The 23,898-nt window shown below is 41.8% G+C and overlaps 1 protein-coding gene across 2 annotated transcripts in view; it reads left to right on the plus strand.

Moving 5' to 3' along the window:
• phf24 (PHD finger protein 24) overlaps positions 1-23,170 on the plus strand; it is a 33,750-nt gene extending 10,580 nt beyond the window's left edge. The window contains exons 2-9 of one of the 2 annotated variants that reach the window (XM_084034529.1): positions 960-1,375; positions 3,689-3,874; positions 12,034-12,112; positions 12,404-12,606; positions 14,129-14,295; positions 17,821-17,853; positions 19,599-19,676; positions 21,695-23,170. In XM_084034529.1, coding sequence (XP_083890655.1) covers positions 962-1,375; positions 3,689-3,874; positions 12,034-12,112; positions 12,404-12,606; positions 14,129-14,295; positions 17,821-17,853; positions 19,599-19,676; positions 21,695-21,791 — 1,257 coding nt within the window. In that variant the 5' untranslated portion in view covers positions 960-961 and the 3' untranslated portion in view covers positions 21,792-23,170. The remainder of the gene's footprint in view (positions 1-959; positions 1,376-3,688; positions 3,875-12,033; positions 12,113-12,403; positions 12,607-14,128; positions 14,296-17,820; positions 17,854-19,598; positions 19,677-21,694) is intronic. The other variant, XM_084034530.1, reaches the window with a different exon arrangement.
• The last annotated feature ends 728 nt before the right edge of the window (positions 23,171-23,898 follow it).

Raw genomic sequence — 23,898 nt, forward strand, 5'->3', positions numbered from 1 at the left:
GTGAAATACCAGCAGTGAGTCACAGAAATGTGGGAACGGGAGCAGATGGGCAGGGTTTTATTAGTGATAACGAGAGGCGTTCAGGGACATTGTTGCTGATAGAAAGAGATTTGGGGCGATTTAAAAGGAACCGAGCTGTTCAGTGAGTGCACATTCAGTAACTCTAAGATGTGCATCTCTGTCCTCACCTTGTCCTTATCATATTCTTTTGCAAGAAACACATAATTGCACTGGAGAGTTATTTATCATCCATACTATGATGAGTTATCCTTCTTTAAATGACTGATCACTGATTCTGATTGATCTGACATCACTGTATAGGCATTTCAGTCTATATGTATTCGTCTTCAATACAAGGTTAGTTTAAGGTCCTGAGAACCTGGTATCAACTTGATTGTCTTTATGTTTTTCTTCTGGTTTTAAATGGGCAGACCTTATTCGTACCCCATGAAGCATTTATCAAGCAGTCTGAATCACTGATGCCAGCTGTGGGTTTGTGTCCCAATGTTGCTGATCAAACCACACCTGCACAGTCCTAACAGCCTGCTATTCTAGGCCTCTGCCAGAAATCTCCTGAGGTTTAGGCAACACACCTACTCGGTTAGCTTGTGGAAAAGATCATGTTTTGGGTTAAAATAAACCCTTTCTGGCAGAAAGCCCTGAGGGCAAACTTCTCCTGTGCACCACTGTTTCCTAAAGATTACCTGCTATCAATATATAATATATTAAAAAACACATTTTCTCCCGGGTTACCTTTTTTTGACATATTGCAAGTAAATAAATGATACACAGGTACAGTCTCTTCACTTTGACATTTATTGATGCTTATTTAATCATGAATATTTTGTTAAACATTCATAAAAATACAATGTTAAACCTTGGATAATACCTGTACTGATGAACTGTACATGCAGCATACCTATTGTAACTGTTCCGTCTCTTTCTCCATCCGTCTGTAGCCATGGGAGTGCTCATGTCTAAGAAGCAGCAGGTGCAGAAGGTGCAGAAATGCAACGCCGTCGTCTCCGCCTTCCAAGCGGGCGTCAAGGACCGCCCCGCTCCGGCCAAACCGGCACAGGGAGAAGCACAGGAAAGCGACGGTCCGGCCAAACCCTCAGCAAATTCGGACGACAAGAACGCAGAGGAGTTCGCTGAAGAGGAAGCGGACAATGACGCAGGTCCGTCGACCTCGGCGCCAACGAGGGACGAGTGTAAGGTCAACCAAGAGGCGTGGTCCAGGCTACGAGACGGGAAAGGAGTGGAGCCTGAGGATCTTGACAAGAGCCATCAGCTCACGCCGCCTGCTTTCGTGCGGCCCAAAAGGGAAGCAGATGATGACCAGCCTGTGGAGGTGGAGCTAGCAAATAAGGAGAAGGTATTAAATGATGAGTCCGATCTTAATTCATGGCCAGGGTATTCTATAAATCAGGAATATGAAAAACATATCCTTTACTTTGACAAAAGCACACACACAATAAAGCCCTGGGATTAAAGAGATGTCTGCAAGATGTCAAAGAATCTCCATAGCAACAGCAGCATGGCTAATTTCCTCCCTCAAGTTAGGCATTATGAAGAAGCAATTTAGCCAGGCTCTTAGAAAAACTCTACCTCATCCAAACACCCCAACAAGCCCTCCAACTCATACGACCAAATAGGTAGTCTGTCACGTCCTCAAATACGACCTCTGGGAGCGTATTGCGGAGATTCTTCCGCAACGATAGTAGTGGTTAAGGTTAGGGTTAGGTCGACGTGTGGAGGGGGTCTCTGCCGATGATTGACGGGGGGCGATCGTCTGAGACACCGGAGTGTCGATATTTACTTGACCGCTAGAGGGCGCGCTATTTTGAAACGTAACATATGGTCGTAATTCGGTGCTTGACACACGACCTATGTGGTCGTTTTCTCGAGGAGGACAGTCTGAAACACCCTTGTTGAAGGGTTAAAAAGTATGAGTATAAAGTTGTTTTTTAATCCTGCAAGGCCTTTTATTTCCACACTCGTGATGCATTGTGTTGTTGTTATGCATGAGAGCCCTTCACCGTGAGCTTCCTGTGGGCGGGCGGCTTTGGATGTGGCTCAGAGAGGTGACCATATTCAGGGTGATGCTGAACAGGGGATGGAGTTCATGGGAGCACTGACACCATCAGGTTTTTCTATTTTGCAAAGAGTAATACTGCCGACTGCGCTTTAACAAGAAATAAGTGTCTACCTTGCAATAATATTATATATATATATATATATATATATATATATATATATATATATATATAACTGAACACAAATGTGTAAAGAAATATCATGGGATGGTTTTGCCCAGCTAATTATCCTGATAGGTGAGTTTATTTGGTATGGCAATAAATTATGTTTTTTGCTCTCACATTAAGAGTGCTGTATCTCCATGAGCAACTGCTTCCTTATGTTCTATAACATAAGTATATATATTTGATCAATATATTATAGGTATGGTGTACCTCAAATGTCAAGTTTAGGACCATTGTTATTCTTCTCATATGCCTACTTCTCCATAGCCATGGTGTCACTCAGTGTTATACTGATGACACTCAGTTGTACGTCAGTGCATTGATGTTAAAAGTTCTGTGCCAAAAACAACTAATGCCCCACCTTAATATCGAACAAACAAATGTTAAATCATTTACCTTATCCTGTGTTGAGTTGCCTGTTTTATTATATTGTATTCATGTCGCCTATATTGATATCTTCATTCATTTATTTCTATTGTATGCCGGTAATATAAAAATCTAGGCTAGCTAGGACATTTGAGCTCCCAAGAGTCGGTCTTGCCAATCAATGTGCTACCTCAGGCCCCAAATATCAACTGTGCACCTAACATACCTCACACAGGCCGACTGCAAGGAAAGTTGCTGTGCACAATCATGCTCCCAAGGGGAGGAACCCTCTGAATTTGATTGATCCCATGGCCTCTCCTTTAGTACAATCTTTAGGAAAAGAAGAGCAGCTAAAGTCAGTACTTTGTTTGTTATATCCAAAACACATACACACAGTATTATTTGGTATAATGAAAATTGTAGCCTGTAGGTCCACTTTAATTCTTAGTCTTTGTTTTTTGGGGTAAAATGCTGCATCTTACAAGTTGACAAATTACCTTTATCAGCTCTAATCCCTCTTGGCAGCCGAGATTGGGCTGGGACTATGATGCAGGGAGCTTGCTGATGTAAATGAAGTCATCAGATCACAGGAGGTGGACCATAAGATAAGGTGTGACTGAGGACATTTGTCAATGTCTCATCCTTGATGTGTTTGCAGCCCTGAGGCCGGTGCCATAGCTCTGACATAGAGATTAGAAAATAAGAACAAGTATGGAAACTGTCTGACAGTGTCTCTGTGTGGTGAACCAGTCAAGCATTCTGCATCCATTTCCCCGGGCTTGACAGCTGAGTTTGTCCTGGCTATAAATGGGGTCTAAGAGAAGTTGGAGAGAATTTGACAACCAACACATTGTTGTAGACAAAGACACAGTTATCATTTTCATGTAAAAGGCACTGTAGACTACATAATCTATCCAAGAGACCTCAATATATACTGTTAGTACATTACACAATACCCTTCCCAGCATAAAACCACACTCAGCTTTGATGGATAGGAGATGAAGCTGCGTTTTTGTAGTCCTCGTATCGTGACGAGATCTGACTCTGACTTTTGCCGCCAGCCATCGAGCGATGAGATGTGCGACGTGTGTGAGGTGTGGACGGCCGACGACCTGTTCCCCTGCAGGATCTGCACTCGGGTGTTCCACGACGGCTGCCTGAGGGAGCTGGGCTACCTGCGAGCCGAGGCCCTGCAGGAGATGAGAGACACGGCCCACACTGTTACTGGCTGGAGCTGCTACTATTGTGTAAGTCTGCACAGCTCACAGTTTTCATGCATGGAGGTAAACCCCCCAAAAATACAAATCGTTCCTTTGGCTTCTGGATTTCAGGAGAATTATTTCAACTGCGTTTTTCTTTTCTTCTGTCTTGATTTTGCTGCTTTTTTTTTTTTTAATTAATACCTGGGGGGTTTAGCTCAGGAGGTAGAGCGTTCGGCTGGCAACCGCAAGATTGCTGGTTTGATCCCCGGCTCCTCCTAGCTAAGTGCCTGGTGTCCCTGAGCAAGACACCTCACCCCAATTGCTCCTGACGAGCTGGCTGTCGCCCTGCGTGGTTGACTCCGCCGTCAGTGTGTGAATGTGTGAGTGAATGGGTGAGTGACAGTCATTCCTGTAAAGCGCTTTGGAGAAAAGCGCTATATAAATGAGGCCATTTACCATTTACCTCACTGGGTGGGATTCACATTCTAGTTCTAACATTCTGAGATTGGACATTTTGAGTGATTCCATGAAAACAATTAGCATCATGAACAGGATAAAGGCCGACCCGGGCCAGATCATCCAAATGCTACAAAGATGAGGTTTATTGCGCAACACAAGAATGTTAAGGTGGACCTTCCCCTGATGCAAGCGTTGTACCGGATGTTGTGGTGAAAAAGGAGCTGAGTCATGAGCTTTGGCTAGTGACCGAAAGAATGAGGTCAGAGATACAAGCGGCTGAAATGAGCTTCCTCTGTAGGGTGGCTGGGCCCAGACTGAGGGATGGAGGGAGGAGCTCAGACATCCGAAAGGGAAAGGGAGTGACCCAGAAGTAAACAAGTGGCCGCCATGATAAGAGTCGTTTGAATTCTCTAAATGCAAAAGAAAGGAGCTCCAAAGCTTCCTTTCAGATCTCCTTTAGCATCGGATACATCAGACCGTCCTTTACGGAAGAGAGGAGATCACACCGCCCCACAATTCATTGCAAGAGCAGCCAGCCTTCCTGGACGTCCAGATTCAGAGCTTTTAAGGCGTGCAGCGTTAATTACGATGTGAAGGTAAATGTACGCCAACATGCCGAGAGCATTACCCACTCAACAGTTCTCACAGCAGACGGTTTGATATGTCGTACCAGGAAAAGCACAGGTGGAACTAATGTCATTAACGATGGCCCCGTTTCCTTCAGCGTCACTGACTGTGATTTAGCAACATTAATTAGCTACAGCTGAGAGTTGCCGACAACAGTTGTTATAACAGCTGGTGAAATCAACAGTTGTTGCCGTACATTTTGACATGACACAGCTTGTTAATATGCTGTTAATTAAAAGTTCTAATGAACACTGACGCGGTCGCAAAGTAGACGTTTCACTCTAATTATTTTATTCTTTTAACTTGTCGTTACGGGCAACTGACTGCTGTTTAGTATGTGAGATGTTCCAAAGTGATGGGAAATTAGACTCGTTGCATGTGTTTTTTCAAAATAAAACTTCCCGTCTTCACAGGAAGTTGGGTTAAGGCACTAAACAGCTTCGGTAGTTTTAGGAAATTAATGTGGTTGATGTTAACTTGACGGCTCACGTGGCTATCGAGTGACAGATGAGTCATGTGACTAAAGCCTGGCGTGACAAATTGTCAACTTAGTTGGCATGAGACACGAACAGCAGTCTCCTGGCTGAAAGTCCCGTGTTTGTTTGACACCACCTGTCCTGTGTGGACTATCTCTCTCCTGATACTAGGTCAGTTGCTCTGCCTAATGCCTCAGTTGGGTGCATCACAGGCGAGATATGTTTCTGCTCTGGTGATGAGGACAGCGTAGGCCTACATTGTTCCATGACAGCAGCTACCGCACAAATGTGATGCCTTCAAGTTTTTATTGGGAAACTATTTCAACCGGAGGTCACACAAAGTGAGACAACGTTCTGGGAGTTTTCAGTGGTTTTAAAAAAAAATGAAAAAAACAAACTTCCCAGCTTCTCATCATGAATTCAAGGCCTGTGCCAAAACCGATGACTCTCCGGTGATTGTGGAGAGGCATAATGAAATCTGCTTTAATTCAAGCATAAACAGCTGTTGAGTGCTTTTGCTGGAGGACCCTTCAGAGTGGAGTGGGGGCTTCGCTGTCTTTCGTCAGCCCCTGAGAAGCAAAATCACTTGCCAAAGTTGCGCATAGAGGGGGACGTTTTCACACAATCGGAGAGAGAGGGCAGTGAAAGGTTCTCTTTGTTCGCAGTGTGAGGAACGGGGGCGGAAGGAGACAGTTCAGGGGAGAGAACTGTTTTATCCAAATTGTGAATTTGAGTCCTCTTGGTTAAAGGAACTGCCTTTTTTTTTTGTTTGCACATGTCTGTCAGCTACAAATCCCGCCGCTTTTCCGTCGTGTCTGACATTTAATTTCACACCGTCACTGGAGACCGTTGCTGGCATATGGACTGAGTTTCCTTGAAAGTGGATTTACAGTCAGCCTTCAGAGCAGACTGTCTGTATGGCTCAGCGTCAGCCAATCAGATGGAGGACGGGTCCATGAACGAGCTGACCCTTCTTTATAGCGCTGACTTATTTTTTAATGCTTACAGCTCGCAAGTGGTCCTGAGGGCCAAGATCCCGGGGCAGCGCTTCAGTCAAAGTAAAGAGTGCATTCATATAGCTGACATGCCGAACGCGGCAAAGACACGGAGCAAGGCGAGCATTTATATTGAGTCCTTTTTGTGTCCACCATGAGGAAGTAGCTGCAAGGCGTTTCTGGGAAGCCAGTATACAGGCTCAAAAGAGCTTTTTCAAGAAAAACGTGCAGTTGGAAATTCAATGATGTCATTGTGAGTGACATCTTTTACTCCACTAAGTCACCTGATTCAATTTGCAGGTAGAAATACTGATTCTTTTTTTAAACTGCAGCCTCTGGCACTGAGCCTATTTTAAGCTGTTTGAACACATAATCAATGCTGTCATTTTTCTAAACAGGATTGTGTGAAATAAGTATTTGTGCAAACTGCCAGAATAAGATTAGAATGCGTTGCTATTATTATACTTTCCCCCCTCGGGAACCTTTTGTCTCTATTTTGCAGATGCTGACAGTTAGGTGTTGCATAAACCCTTTAATCATTTTTAAAGATTCTAATCTTTTGCAAATAAGTTTAGATCAAAGTCAGACAGACAAAAGAAATTATAGCTTCCATAGCAGATGGGTAGTGTCATTGTTTTGCAGACAGTTGGTGTTACTCGACGTAACGCTTGATGAATATAATTACACTGTGGATTAGAGATGCACAGATGCACAGAATCGATGTCTGGTGGAGAACAACAAGGAATAATGACAGGATCGATTTGTTTCATTACTGATTGATTGTTTTTTATTAATCTCACTATGAGGCCACAGGCAGATAGATGGCTACTTTATGAATTCCTGTGGAGATTTTAATTTCATCAGGAGATTAATATAATGCAGCACAGTGAGCACTGCAATATATCATAATAATACAAAACAAAACAAAAAACAAAGGTTAGATAAGAGGAATGATGCAAAGGGAAACAGCACATTATTTTGACTTTTAAGCTGTGAAAGCAATTGAAGACCAAGGAAAATCAGAGATATTATTGGAAAGTAATCTCAAATGATCATATCAGAATAATAAACAAATTCATTACCAAGATGGATTTTACACCAACGAGGAATTATGTTGGCGAATAAGGTGCATACATTGAAGACAATAAACAAATAGTAACTACAATATGTATGATATAAACAAAAAGAGACAAACAAGAAACAAGACATTAAACTTCAAGAGGGAACTGGAAGCAGAACTGGAACCAGGAGGCAACCTCTGGTTCTAAAAAGAATCATGGAAGTGCCTTAGACATGCATTCTTTCTAATGGCCACCAGCTGCACTCTTCCAGCTGCAAAATTAAGTCCTGTTATACACTCAATCTATGAAAACATGACCCTGCTTCTAACTTGATTTGTTATCTCAGTAAACATGGGTTTATGGTCTCGATCTCTAGTTTCAAGTCTTCTTCAATCCAGCATGATGAGTGAAATAGCAGGGTGTATGATTGGCAGTATGGTAAATGGCCACATTTATATAGCGCTTTTCTCCAAAGCGCTTTACAACAATGACTGACATTCACCCATTCACAAAGTCAACCACGCAGGGCGACAGCCAGCTGGTCAGGAGCAATTAGGGTGAGGTGTCTTGCTCAGGGACACCATCAGCTAGGAGGAGCCGGGGATCGAACTGCCATCTGCTCTACCTCCTGAGCTAAACCCCCCCCCCCCAATTCATGAAAGTTCATTGTAACGTATCAATCAGTGGGTGCGAGTGATCTGAAGGAGCTTCATATCTGATGTAAAGTTTCTTTCAAAGAGTTACTTAAAAAAAAAAAAAAAAAAAAGTTCAAATGTTCGTATTTTCTTCTCTGATTGTTTTTACTGTTGATTTGCTGCTGTGCATTTGGGACACTTTCCATTGCAGGCCATCATTATTAATTGCTTCATACGCGGAGCCATTTGACTTACTTTGTGACCCATACGCTGTTTGACTTTAAATTGTAAATTGGAAGAAGCAGCTACTCTGTGGAAGCTAGTGTGGATCTGAATAAAGAAGATTACTGAGCATGAGAGATGGAAAAGCACTTTCAACACTATTATCTTTGAGATACATTGCCTGCGGTAATCACTGCGTTTCACATTTAACGCTGTGACACAATAGAGTTGAAGACATTGTTATCTATGGCACTTCAGCAGTGATCATATGCCATATTTTACTCTGAAGGGGTTGCTGTTGTATTTGAGGATACCTCCTCATGAAGCAGTGGCCTTCCCCCAGTTTCCTGGGCAGTGAAAAGCACCAGCCAACCAGTATGCTGTCTTCCATGACCATTTATACCCCGCCATCTGCTGCCTGTGTCCAATCAGGAAGAATCTCAGGAATCAGGACCACTTTAACCTAGGTGGCATCAATCTCCCGGCTCATTTGGAGCCAATTGGGAGTCAAGTGCACTTCGACAAACAACATTAACCAAATGTACCCTCCCAAGAGGCAAAACCAAAGCATACATGTTGTTAATGGAGTTGAGAAACAAGTAAAGATTCCCTTCTTGGGAATTGACTAAGGTTACAGCGGGGGGAAGTTGCCCACAAATGGGGGAAGTGCACTCCTTCTTAAAGGGCCAGGCAGGTGAGGGGAACATGAATGCTTGAAATGAAACAAGCATTTCTCAAAAATCACAAGTTCACGCTCATATAGATGTGCACCTTCCTCTCAGCACGCACACCAACGGGGTAATCACATCGCGGGACTGGAGGAAAATAGGCTCCCTGACATTTCTCATCCCATCTCTGTTTGACTCACACGTCTCAGGTAACCTCGACGAATAGTCAGCGCCACCCCAAGATCCAGGCATTGTGATGTTACATTGAGTGCATTCACTTCAGGGCTCGTCGGTCTCCATGACTGTATCTATGCAGGACCTTTGAATGGCTTGGGTGATTGTACAAATACTGAGAAACTGCTGAGAACGGCCACTAGAGAATGAGTACAAAACAATGTAAAAGAAAGCAGAGAGGGTTTTTTTCCCAGCGTGTCAACAACGGCCCTCTGTCCACAGCTCTCGCTCAGCTGAGGCACTTTACTAACAGTTTCACTCTGTTGAAATGAGGACGCAGTGCACTGACACTCTTTTTGGGAGTGTTGCAGAGTCCATCATTCTGGTTCCGTGTTTCACATCCTTGACTTTGGAATAGCCTTTTGGGATGCATATGTGTAGGATATGCCTGCATTATTGAGTGCACATACTATTATATTTATTATATTTAGATATTTATTTATACTATTTATACTTTATTAATACATTAATGAAGGAAGGGACGGATAATTATATGTTATTGAGTTTCTTCATATGAGTAATAGTCCCATGTCCAATACATTATTAAGTGGAATTCAGTTAAATTATATTTATATATCCTAATATCATAAATTTGCCGGAGAGTGCTATAGCAGTATATGACATATTCTGTCCTTGGACCCTCACATTGAATATGGAAATACAAAAAAATGGATCAAACTTCAGGGAGAGCAACTGAGAAGGGGTCCCTCTTCCAGATTTGTGATACTGTACATAGAGGCTAAGTCACACCCCTGCTGGTGTAACTACCCCATGGGACCTTATTTCGGAAATAATTAGGAAATTGGAAACAAATCATTTGTTTGTCCCGTTTGAATTGTACCATAATTAAACATGTGATGTTTGTGTGATTTACAAGATAATTTTGCAAGTCAAAAAAATTGCACTTTATCGCAGTTTTATATCATTTTTTTTTTTTTTATATGAAGTGAAAACATCTCTTGTTGCCCAATGATGCCACTTAACCACACTTTTGGGTGTGTTGTCTTTCTGGTTACGTATTTTCATTACATCGGCAGTTATTCTACAAAATGTAAATTTGTTGAAGTGTAAAATTATCTTTTAAATTGACAAACATCATATTTGTAATCATGTCACAATTCAAACAAAAAAGTATCTGTCTTGCCATTGACTGCCATGCATATTTTTTTTTTTTAAATAAGGTCCCATGCGGTCCAGGCCGGAGCTTAGCCTCTCTATGAAGCCATCTGTACAGACAACATAATATAATAACAAAATCCATATGGCAGAAACTTATTTCAAAAAGAATGATGATAGCAGTAATCATGAAATAAATATGACTTATAATAATACAAATAATAGCAGTGGGTGTCGAGCCGGGCAATGGCAGCAGGCACAAGCAGGTGTAACCACGATCCCTGTTGATCCATGGAAACCTGCGTGGCGAGAAAGCACAAAGGCTCCAGGGAAGCGGCTCATGTTGCTAACATGCCTGAATGGGGCATGAATGCACACAGATGATAGGAGGGAGATGAGCTCAGTGTACCAACGACCGTCTTGTATTCAAGGCAGTATAAATTAATCAAAGAATAACGAGCCCAGCATACAGTACACGCTCTTGATCTGTAAATGTTGCAGACAGCGGGGTGGCGAGGTGTTGGCAGTTAGTGTAATCTTGATGACAGGTTGAAGAAATGCAGGAGGACATCACGCAGCTTGTTGCCACACTTGCTCAGCTCTCATAACGAGGCCGAGTTTGTGAGCCAATCAATTCCACGTAAAAGCAAAAGGGCTGAGGGTAGGTGAGGGAGTTCGGTCAGCGCCTATGTGTGGTTGCGAAGGCATGTTACGTCTGAGTCGTGTTTTAATCAGCTCCCTGAACGTCTCATCTATTATTATTTAGATTCATACTGTCATACTTGTATCTGGTGTTGCTGCATCATTTCTAATAATTGTTGGTTTATGTTGACATATCTTTGGTTTCTCTGTTATTTGCTGAGCTCCGGGGTTTTTTAATTTGTTTTTTAATGGTGGGCAGGTGTGCATTTTCATTTAGATTTCATAATGTGGATTTTATGAAGTCCTGATGGATTGTAACGGCAATGAAGGCCTATGTAAACAAACTGAAATTGATTTGCCTCCGTAATCCGTGGAGAGTCATTAAAGTTTCATCATGCCACTTTTATGATAAATCATTCACCATAGATTTTTTTTCGCCACATAAAATTTTGATACTTCTTAATTCTTAATTATGGGTGTTGGTAAGTAGATTCTCACATTGTTAGTGGAAAAAACACATGTACTAGCATATGCTAGCAAAGTTTACAACATAATTTTTCTCATTATATGAACGTTTGTTAAATTTAAAGTCTTGTGGACGTGGATTGTTAAGAAGTGGCTACAAACTGCACCGCCGACTTCGTGAAGTCCACATAATCAGACTTAATTTTTCTAGTGGAGGAGTCGCCCCCTGATGGCCACTAGAGAGAATGCTGTGTTAAGACACTTCCACATTGGCTTCACTTTTCATAACCGGAGGTTGCTGCCTGGTCATGGCACTCTGTGGTTACAGCAAATTCAATTAAATTTACCATAAATATCTTTTTTGTGGCAGTTATTTTGTTGGTGTTTGTTTTTACTAATGATACAATTATGAAGAGAATGAGCGATAGAACAGCAAATCATGTGAATCACCTGGGAAAGAGAGCGGTTGCTGATATGAATTCACAATCCAATACTTGGTATGCTTGTGGCTAATTACAAAAGGCCCATCTGGAACTAATTCCGTGTAATTGCATGATCAAATATTTTGTGTAATGCTTTGCCCTCATCTTCCCCTCCTCTGCAGGATAATCTAAATCTACTCCTAACAGACGAAGAGATGTACAGCCTCATGGAGACTTTCAAGCAGTGCAAGATCATCCCAGGTGAGTCATCGAATACGGGGTAGAAAATACATTTCGACAGCAACATCAAACACATCTGTGTACTCTATCCACACTTGTGTTGACTTTATTTATTCATTTTTATTGTATCGCTCAGTCGGAGTAATTCCATTATGTGCCCATGTGTGGTATTTTATCGCAGCTTGGATGCAAGGGCGCACATTGGGAGGTGGTCCCTCCTAAAGAAGGAGTCACAATAAGTTAATGACATCTGGTGGTGCATCTCGGTGACTAATTAGGTCCGATGTGATGTATTGTTCCTTGCCGCTGTAGAGTCATGTCTGGTGTCAGATGAGCTGCTGCAGTACCGCCACTTTGCTTCCAAGCAGCTGTTTGATAAGGACCTGACTGATGAGCAAGAGGAGGAAGTCCTGGCCCAGTTTGCAGCACTGGATCCTGAGAAGAAGGGTCAAATTGAATGGTCCGACTTCCTTTACTTTGAGTCTCTGGCGGTGTTGAAGAAGTTTCGTACGGAGGTGAAGTACTATCATATCGTATCAAATTTCACAACTTTATTTTTTACTTGTACTGTTCTATGTGTTAGATTCTCATGGTGCTTTTACTTGTATGCTTCTTCCTTATTTATATGATGAGTGGAGTTGAAGGGAGCCTGAGAATCAAGAGCCAATGACGCAAGCCGAAAAGCAACATCGCCAGGCAGCATTTCTGCTCTGCGTGCACACATTGTTGTGTTATAAGAGTGATATAGGAAGCCATGTTGGGACTTGCGGACACTATTTCGCACTAAAGATGAGGCTTAGAACCACCCGACATAAAGCATCATCCATAACAAACATGGAACATACAAAACTGGAATTTATTATCCTGCTTAGACGCTTATACAACCATTTTTTCCTGGCGATATACAGTAATACAGTTCCTGAGCCATAGATTATATGGCATTTGTGTTGCTAGGCAACATCAAATAAAACCGTAGAGGTTTACAAGGCTGAGCCAGGAATTTTGGAGAAAAAGACGCTCTGAAATCGTGAGCATACTCTTCCAGCAATAAAAGAGAATAACTCTTAGACCTGTTTTTCCAGCAGAGACAAAGTTATTTACTCTCTCTCTCTCACAGGCTGCCTCTTTGTTTGCTTGATGGCTGATTTTCTCCCTGCTCCTCTCTCGTTTACCCTGAATGAATAGACAACGTTTAGCCAATCAGAGTGCAGAGCTTTCCGTGGCGATGGTATAACTCAAGCTAATCTCATCCTAAGTGTACACATCTGAGAGGAGGAGAAGACAATTTTCTGCTCTCTTATTGTTACTTTAATCAACATTTTTAAGTTAATTTATAAATGTGGATGTAGGTTGGATGCTTGAATGTGTTTTTCCTTCGCTTTTGTTCTTTTAATTGATATTTCTCATTTTTTTCTTGCTCTCTTTTTTACTGTTTTTATCACTGGGTGTATATAATACTAAAGGAAATAATAGTAATAATCACACATACAGGTCACCCATTCAAAAGGAGAGAGCAGTCAGTCTTAGCCAAAGTGCTGATATCTGCCACAGTAAATTAAAGAATGCAACCAGCAATGATCGTTATCTTCAAGCATAGTTGGTGTGTGAGCTGTCTGGCAAAGGCATGCCATCCTCTGCTCAGGCTAAATACTCTCGAGTCAGCCTTGCAGAGAACGCAGGAACACAAAGACTACATTATATTGAGACTGATGGCATGTCTAATGCTACAGAAATGTTGGCTTGCATCCACCTACCTGACTTAATCATTTTTATTATTACTTTACGACAATTTAAATGCTGCACCTTAGCTTGGAAGCTTACATTTGCAATTTGATTGTGTGTGACTCTGGGGTAGCACGGGGAAGAGCAGCACTAGCAGATTATGTCAGACGGGGCTAATGTGATTGATGTGATTAAGGCCAAAGAAATCATCCGTAAAATACCTAAGATCTGAACCATAAAAAGGGAAGGGGATTAATACGAGTAGATCCAGGTCACATCATGTCAAACATTGTTTGGATTTTTATTTTTTTCTAGAACTCAATGGTGCGCCTGTTGACTGCCAAGGAGAGAAACAATGCACGGACAGTGTTCCTGGGTCTGGACCTGGATGAAGACGGCGTGATCACAAGGGCAGAATGCCGCCAGGCCCAGCAGTCCTGGTTCCACAAGCTCAACAAAGACTCTCAGTCTTGCAATGTGAGGTGAGCACACCAAAAGAGGGTCAGTAAAACAGTACATAGTGCAAACTGAAGTTGAAAGGTTTGAACACTTCTAGAAAACAAAAAGTATTCCATGTCAAGATGGAGATAAAAGGCACTTGATCAGCAGGAGTTTGGGGAATAAGGATGTCATCTGTATGCAAACTGCAGCTGGAGAAGGGGAAAAGGTTTGACTGCTTAGGGAGTAGAGATATTCAGAGAGATAACAAGCTGTGTCCTTTACTCATTCCTTCCTCTAGTCGACGTAATCTGCAGCAACGGTGCCCATATTGATCGCTTTGCAGATGACGCACATCTTTACTTTCCCAATACATCGAATGATGAAATCAGTTGAGTGTAGAGAACCAGGTTTATTCACCGAGACAGCAGCTAATGAGTCGGCTCTTTGTCGTATGTACAGTGGAAATACATATCCTACGCTATTACCAAGGCTAAGGCTTTGGCAGGAACCCCATTTTCTTCTAAGCAGTTTAACAGCTAGTCTCCTGGTCCACTAGTGCCATATGTTGTAGCTCTAATGTGAGTATTTCCTCAAAACATTCACATGTTGAACCAATCCCATTACTCCGTGGGCCTACTCTCTTGCCGATCAAGCACTGCAACCGTAAAATCCACCAATCCTATAAGCTACTGCGACTACTCAGTTCTTGCCGCCCAAGTGCTGCAATCAACTGATTCCATGCGCCATTACAAAGTGTTAGTGCAGTCAATGAAGCGGCGAATATGACTTTGTATAAGTCAACTTTATAGCACATTTAAAAACAACAGGAGTTGCAGCAAAGGGACTTGCCAGCTGCCATTAAGGTAAGCATTGTACTGACATATTCCGGTTACGAGTGTGGGCTAATGAACCATCCCAATTGCAAGGTTTTAATGCGCAGTAGTTTGTCAGTGAAGTGGTGGATATGAAATTGCAATGCATAGTCAAGTCAAATTAAGTCAACTTTATTTGTATAGCACATTTGAAAACAACAGCAGGGACAAACAAACAAAAAACAAAGGGACTTATTGTCTCTGCCTCACCTCTGTTGGCGTGTCGAGATGAACCTACTGAGAATTATCACTGGAGCTCTGCTCGGCTTTATGGAGCTTAATAGTTTGTATCAGCCCACAGTATAGATGTCTGGCTTCAACTTTACTGTTGTGGTTCAGTCTCACCGCCCCCATAGCCCCGTTTTCAGCCAAACAGCAAGCCGACACAGTTAGTAACTAGCAAGTGAACATAGACAGAGCAACTAAATAGACAGATATTTCCCTCAGGAGCTGGTAGAGACCAAAAACAGAGCTAAAAGAGAGTAAATGTTTCAATTAGATGAACCAGGTGGACAAGAACCATCTCCAAATGAACAGTAATCTTGCTCTGTACTTCTGGATTAGTAAATAAGCAACTGTTAGCATCTTAGAAGGTGATATGTGTCAAACAACACAAAAAAAAATATTTTCATGAATTACATTGCTAAGATTTAGTTTTAAATGCTAAGTTTTAAACAGCATTTGTTTTGTTAATTTACACTGATACATTCGCTTCAATGAGAAATGCCTTAAATCCCACACTGAACCAATTAACTAATGTATATTGCCAAAGGGCTCTGACGAGGGAGGGAGTTAATGTGTCCTGTCTGTCAACGAGGCATCACAGAAGCTTTTGGAATTTTACCATAATAAAGTAAACCCATCTACATCTACATGGATCAGGGATTTTAAACCTCAAAAGGCTGCATGATTCAATTGCTACATCAGTAGTATGCAAAACAGCAAAGATTATGTTAGCTTTAGAGATGAAGAAGAAAAATTAAAGCTAATACAGGCATCCTGATACCACTGCTCCGTTTGTTGATTACAGGACTTGCATACCGCCGCATTTTTCTACTGAGATGTCAAAAGGGAAGATGACATCTATAAATCAGATAAATACTTGAAAACGGAGTGCAGGGCATGGATTAGAGATGAACTCAGAAAGTTCATGTAACCCTGTCCTTTAGGTTTTGGCCACATTTATTATTTAACACCTCTGGCTAGTGTGCCAAATCAAAACCCACAGCAATGAACCTACAAGTGGCTACGATCTCCCCAAGGTTCTGCAGCACAAACTGGATGGGTCTACCTCCCTCTCGCTCCGCGTTCTAACGAGACACGGGGCGCAACGATGCTGTTTCTCTGGCCTGCAGAGGAGCTCTCAGCTGAAATGGATCATTGAAGAATACAAGGGTTTTTTTCCACTGGCACATTGTCCAGTGCAGAATGCAATAACCTAACCCACCAGGGCAACACTGAAAGAGGAATTATAAAAAGGGACATGCGATGAGCAAAATCCCACAGATAAGTAATGTCTAATGTATAAAGAAAAGTCTCCTCTCATTTTAAGGTGGGTAACTAATGTGTTTCATTCCATAATGCATTCAGTGCTGCCACTCATGTTGCTAGAAGGCACTTAGTTACCCGGCAGTTTGATGCTGAGTACGGCTAAATTCCTGCTATTAATAAATTCTCACGTATTAGATTGATGAAGCCTTTGCCTGGAACTCACTTGAATCGTGTTCTTTTTTTTAATACCCCATTCAGAGCTGTTTACACTTTGTTCGTCTGAGATCAATTAAGATACGGCCCCTGAAATGGCCGCAGGGGCCCAGACACAATCACTTGTAAACAGTATGGGGCAATCCAATACAACAAACCTCGCAACAAACACGCTTTTTGTTCATACTAGATCAAAGCAGAGACAAACACGTTACGATACGTTTCACAATATCACGCAATCCGGTGCAACTCCATCTCAAAGTACAGCCTTGAAACTGACCAGAGAGTTGAATCAGCACCTCTCTGACAAAGTCTAACAACAACTGAACATCCTAACCTTCAAGAAGGCCGTCCTTGCTGGATGGTTATTGTACTGAATTGCAGGTTTGTTTTTATAGTGTCCTTGTAGTGTCTATTGGATTGGATTCATATTTATGGCAGAAAATAAAATAAGGAATCATAATACTGCACAATACATGGGATATATATATATATATATATGATTGTCTCTCATAAGTACACGTTTATACTCACTGTATTTTGTGTAACTGTGTGTGTGTGTGTGTGTGTGTGTGTGTGTGTGTGTGTGTGTGTGTGTGTGTGTGTGTTTGTGTGTGTCTGAACAAGTACTCAGATTCTTCATTCATGATAAAGTACCAATGCCACAAAGTACACAAGTACAAGAAAATTGAACGTACTCATCATGCAGAATGAATCCCACGGTTACTATTATTACTGCTTATTTCTATTCAATTTGAAGTAAATTACATACATTTTCCCATTGGAACACAATGGAGTACAACACGACACATCATTAAATGAAAGTACCTATTTGCGCTGGCATACATGTACTTTCCCCCATTGTGCTGTACGTGTGTGGAAGCGTGCGCACATGCTTGTTACTGCTTCTAACCTCTTTGTGCTGTCACATCTCCTGTGCTGTACCATTCCCATCCCTCTCACCTATTCAACATGCGGCATTCCCCACAGACTCATGGCCCTCTGCTCTCCTTTGAATTGTGGGTGAGTGTGACTCAGCGCTGCATGGCTCGTCTCCTTCTCCTCTCACTCCAACACCCTTGAGCATGGTGCAAGTGTTCTCGGACAACCTCTCCATTTTCATTTAATTCCGATATCAAACGTCACTCACGAAAAGGAAAAAAAAGAGCGAACCCTCTTAGCGTTGACCTGGAAATCCTTTTGAACATACAGCAATCAATGAGGCACGCACTCTTGAATTAAGTTTAATGAACAGAATGTGAGCCCCTCATGATTAGCCCTTGTTATGCTGAGGCATGGATAAGATTCAGGCTGGCCTCTAATTATAGGGATCAAAAGAAAGCCTTTTGTTCTCTTCAGAGGAGTTTCACTTTAAAAGCCTCACTTACCAATATAAGAGGGCACTGTGGACCAAAGGGATGTGAATGTGCACACTAACACTAAAATGTCTTAATAAAGCGCGTTCATGCTCATTAAAAAGCAAATAAAAATCAAATGAATCAGAGAATTCTGCTCCCTTCAGACCTTCACAAGCGAGTGTGAGAGTGAAAAAGGAGATTTTCAAGGAGCCATGAGTCACATGGTTCATCCTAGGAGATCCTGTCTGACTCTGGAAGATCAAAAAGTCACGACTCATGTAGATGTGGATGTCATGGTGGTTTCTAGGGAAACGTTAAGCGACATGGTCTCGCTCCATGTAGTTTGATATTAGCTGCTGTATTTGATTTGGCATCAGAAAAGAAAATCCACTTGAATAATTCATTGGGTTTGAAAATTCTTTGTTGACTTTGGAAACAGTAGTTTTACATAAGATATTAACTCGAGGTCCAATTTCTAGCTTTCTATCGGCTTTAACGGATTTGGAGTGAAGATTTTTTTGAATTCATGAAGGATGTACCGATCCAACTTTTTCAGTCCCAAATTCCAATACTTCGATCCCAGTGATTAATTCTTAAGCGTCTTAAGTCGTATTATTCTTTTATGTGCCAACTTTAGACTTGGCTTCCCAACCAGATCGGCATTTCATCACTGATACCTGATCCAGCTGAGTCTTTGCACAGCTATCAATAGCGGTGCATCTCTACAATGTACATTGCACTAACCCAATGATTTTGGATCAGTCAGCTCATTGTATTAAACCTAGCAGTAATTACTGTGATTTCATACATTGGAACCAGAAAAAAAAACACTTTTAACTAAAAACTGGAATTTACGTAAAATAGCACCAAGCTCCAAGAGATCAGCAGGGTGTAGGTTCACCAGTCCCCGGTAGTTATATCTCTGTGTCTACACTGGTATCTGGTCCAGCCTTTGTTTGCATCCTGCTCAGAATGTAAACGGAATTACGAGGATTTAATGGAGATTTATGCAAGAAGAGCAGCCGACAATAGCACAGTCCAAAAAGGATTTCTTGCCATCTGTTATAGCTAGAGTAAACTTTGTAGATTTTTATGTCATCTGATGCCTATATTTTCACCACAAAACCAATTCAATCTAATCTCATCTTTGTAAAATAAAGTAAAATACTTGAATCCTTCACACAGTTTTACAGGTGACAGCTGGTCTAACAACTCGGATTGATCCAATACAATGAAATACTGCTCGCCGATATTCCCTCCAAATGTCGTTTGGACTGCATATTCCTTTTTATTTTGAAATAAATTCCTTCCTTCTTCCCTTTTTTCCCCAGAGCGAGAAAGTGTCCCGTCCTCTCTTTGACCGTCGATGTAACCTGCTATCTAACTTGTACTTTCTGTCCTTTGCTCCAGTATAAGTCACGTTGGCCCCATATGTGAGAGCAGTCCAGTCAGCTCTGGCAGCGAAAGGAGCAAGACTGACGACAGCAGGTTTGTCCTCTTGTATTTTTAGTGAGTGTGTGAGAGGCAGAGGACAACATTGTTAGAAACACGTTAGTTTGTGTATTACGGTTTTGAAGCCTTGAGTTTCGCCATTTGTGTTGTTGGAGCCTCCGCTGCTTTATCATCTATGTGACTCTAAATGGACAATAATTGACTAAGTGAACAACATGCTGTTGTAGCTACTTGACATAAGTTCATCTGACTGTGCTACACTGACATATCGTGAAGAGGAAACATCTGCAACCCATTGAGGGTCGTTGCTGTTCAAATAGGACATACTGTGCAGAGTTTGTTCCTTCAATTATTGTACACCTGTGATGTCAGGAAGATGTGGAGAAGCTCCCCGGCGATCGGCAGCAGCTGATCTCTTGATCCGGGTCACGGCACCAAATTTGTAGCGAGTCTGCAACGCACCACAAAGTTCACCACGACACCACAGCTTTCTGCGTGTTTCCTTTATTTAGTATGCCTGTAATGGCACAAACATGACAGGGACGGGAATCAGTTCACATCACCGTATTTAAGAAGACTTGAAACAAAAGATTGGGACGATACACTCATCTTTACAATGTTTACTAAGATAATAAATCAAGTGAGAAGTTAGGTCATTTTCTCATAGACTTCCCTATAACCAGGGGAGTCGCCCCCTGATGGTCATTAGTAAGAATGCAAGTTTTAAGCATTTCCACACTGGCCTCAATTTTAAGGAGCAGAGGTCGACGAACAGCCTTGCATTGAATGCCAATGTGGTGAAGGCTCCTTCTTCTAACTGGCTGTACAGGCCTACACCCCTGAGCAGTGACATTTACATCGACTACTTAACCCTATTAGAATAAGCCTTTTCCCACTGAACCTTTCGTTTCGCTGCAGTCGCCCCCGCTGTGCAAAGACAGCAAGCATTTAGTGGGCAGCAAAAGTAGGATTAATTTTGAGTGAAAAGGCCTGAAGACTGCAGTGTGAACTTCCCGCGTCAGGATTCGTTGTCCCTGCAAATGACCTGGAACTCACATTCAGAGGCTGCAGATAATGAAGACAAATCCTTTTTCGGCGTATCATGACTTTTGAGACTTTTCTTTGTGCCACAATTTTGTTATAACTGCCATGGTGTACAGGGAGCCACTATTAAAAAGAGAGCTATACACCAGAGTCATATTAAGTTGAACACTAATTAGCAAAACATGCAGAAAGCGGTCTGCCAACCTTTGATGAATTCATTTTCAACGCAGCATGAGGTAAATTAGAGCAGATAGTTACTATAAGTGCATTTTTAGTTCATGGTTACTGTATTGTATTGTAGTGTAGGGTAACACCTTCGAATGTTCATTCTCAGGTCTTCAGGGTTATCATGAGGTAACCACACCAAAGCTCAGAAAAATAAATTGTTTACAAATCAGCATTAAATAACATCAGCCATTCCCTCTGCCACCATCAAAGACTTCTGCCACCTGTCTTTGATGGTGGCAGAGGGAATGGCTGATGTTATTTAATGCTGATTTAATGCTGATTTGTAAACAATTTATTTTTATTTTTCCATGAAACGTGTACATCTCTTTCCAACTTCTATACCATTTTGAATAAAAAATGGGTCACAAATCTACAACTTCATTTAAAAAAACTATGACATATGTTAAAACAGCGGGCACTGTAGTTTTCAGCAAATATGACTCTAACAGGAATAAACGATGTATTTGTTGGGGAATATATTTACTCGTGGATGAATATACAGTTGGCACACAATAGTGAGTATTTATCGCACCAGGATGGACTCAAAATAAACTACAGTGCCCATGTTCATTGCTCACTGCTGTGTTTTTTTTATGATTAATAGCACAACATTTTGTAAACAAATGGAGCTCTATGGCTACAGAGGTCATACTTGTTAGTAGTTCCAATTCAAATGTTAGTCTGTTTGTTGACAGTAAGGACATTAATCTCATCCATACCGCTTATTCTATTTACACATTTCTTGACCAATAAATGCTTTTTTAACTGTCTCTATTCAACAGACCGGTGACCTGGGCAGACTTTTTAAAGGAGAGTGCCATCTACATTTTGGGTGCACGGCCCAATAGCTCTGCCATGCACATCCGCCTGCCTCTATAGTCCAGGATTCTCCACTGCACCCTGGCAGAGAGGGAGAGGGAGAGGGAGAGAGAGATAGACGGTGTACCCTATAGTCTACTGATGAGCGGAGGAAGACAGACGCGGCGACGCGATGACATGCGGGAAGGCAACTGAGTGATCTGGGTGAAACACTGAGAGACAGCGAATCAAGCCATCGACAGAATCTCTCCTCCTCTGCGTCACCTCCAACCCACGACACTTGACGACACACGACTGACACACCGACGGCGGCGGCCGTCACAGGTCCCGACTCCCAAAAAAACGTCCAACAAATGTGAGAGATATGACGAGGGAGACATAAAAAAAACGACCCACCCACGTCTGCCAGTCAGTGATAATTGTAAAAACGATCAGACGACGCTCGCACTCTATTCAATGACAAGTAGCACACGCACTCCGGCCCTCCAGCTAAATAACGCAGCTCTCTGTACGGGTGTGTTAGAGTTTCAAGTATTCATTCCTTTGGGCCTCATCATGCTCAAATAATGATAGTTCCATTCTGCTGTAACGGAACAGTGTTATTCACCATCCACCATCAAACTTGTTAATCACACTACACAGAGGCACACACTCCAATTCATTGCTGGTATCGTTTGACAAATGGGTAGACTTCTGGGAGGGAGGTTAACCCCGCGGCTGCCAGTATCAGAACGTATACCAAACGGGAATGAAAGCTATCCGCGTACCTGATATTATAGGACAACTGCTGTTCATGCCAGTATAAATTATTATTATTATGCATTAAAAAAATGAAGCTATATTTATTCCTGTATCCTCCGATGTATCCTCTGTTTCCCCCCCAGCCTCATCCAAGTGTCTATGTTTCTTCTGAAGTACTAACCGTGAAAAAAAGGACGCAAACATAAAATGAAAGCTAACCCAGTAAAAGACGTGCATATACTGCCATATAGTACATATTTGTTCCTGTTAGCGCTCAGAGCTGCACTCTGACAAGGTGGAAGCCCTCTCTTAGTGTCCTGTATTTGCACTGTGGGAACGAGACGTGGATGGACTACTGTTTGACACAATCGGTGGGATGAACGTGCTGAGAGACAATGGGAGCACCGGTGCAAACGTTTTTGTCCTTTGTTAATACTGAAGCACTATTTAAAATACATGTAATGGAAAACGTGGTGAGAATTCTATAACGTGACAGGTTGTCCAAGAAACTTACATGCACATGAAACTGCCCATAGAATCACTGGAAACGTGCTGTAACAAGTAGAACTTCATGTAGTGTGTATGCCATGTAATGACGGATCCATGTCCTCTTAGTGAATAAAGTATGATTATGACATGAATCTGGATTGTTGGAGGGATGTGTCACAGCGCTGAAATAAATGCATGGCATTTACTCTCATTGAGAGTCTTGTGTTGGCGTCTCTTTTCTTTAAAAACAAAATGAACAAACAAAAAGCATTTGTCATGGTACTAAAAATATTGCTAAGAATATATTTTCCAATCTAAATCCATACAAATGGGTGCAAGAACACATTTAAAATACTCAAATTAAATCGCAAATCACACATTTGGAATATAATATTTCGCAACATGAATTAATTGAATTATATCCCAGTAGTTTCCTAGACATGATACTGAATGATTACATTTATATTATAATTATTAAGGTGGTCCATTAGACCATGACATCACAGTTTCTGTCACCTGTTTCTCATGATAAACACATCTTAATCCTTATTTATTTGCTTTCATGCAGAAGTGGAACATTTTTGTCCCCTATAACGCTGTAGCAAAAGGCCGCTTAGCATCGTCATATGGAAAGCAAAGTTATTCTGTTCTCTAATTATAGAAAAAAAAACATACTTTTTAATATTTTTATGTTATCCAACTGTCCATCTGAGGCTTGAGACTTCTTTTGCAAAAGTTACGGACACAACAAATACAATCAGTCAAACTGGCAAAGAACTTGGGGATCACTGGGATCAGACCAGCAGCAGCAGTGAGTGATAATGGCTATTACACACACACACACACACACACACACACACACACACACACACTCACAAGGTGAAAAGAGTGATAGCTGCAGGCTGCAAAGGAGCGCCTGGGGCAGTCAGCGTGGGAT

Source organism: Eutrigla gurnardus (genome assembly GCF_963514095.1).
Source record: "Eutrigla gurnardus genome assembly, chromosome: 19".
Classification (NCBI taxonomy): Eukaryota; Metazoa; Chordata; class Actinopteri; order Perciformes; family Triglidae; genus Eutrigla; species Eutrigla gurnardus.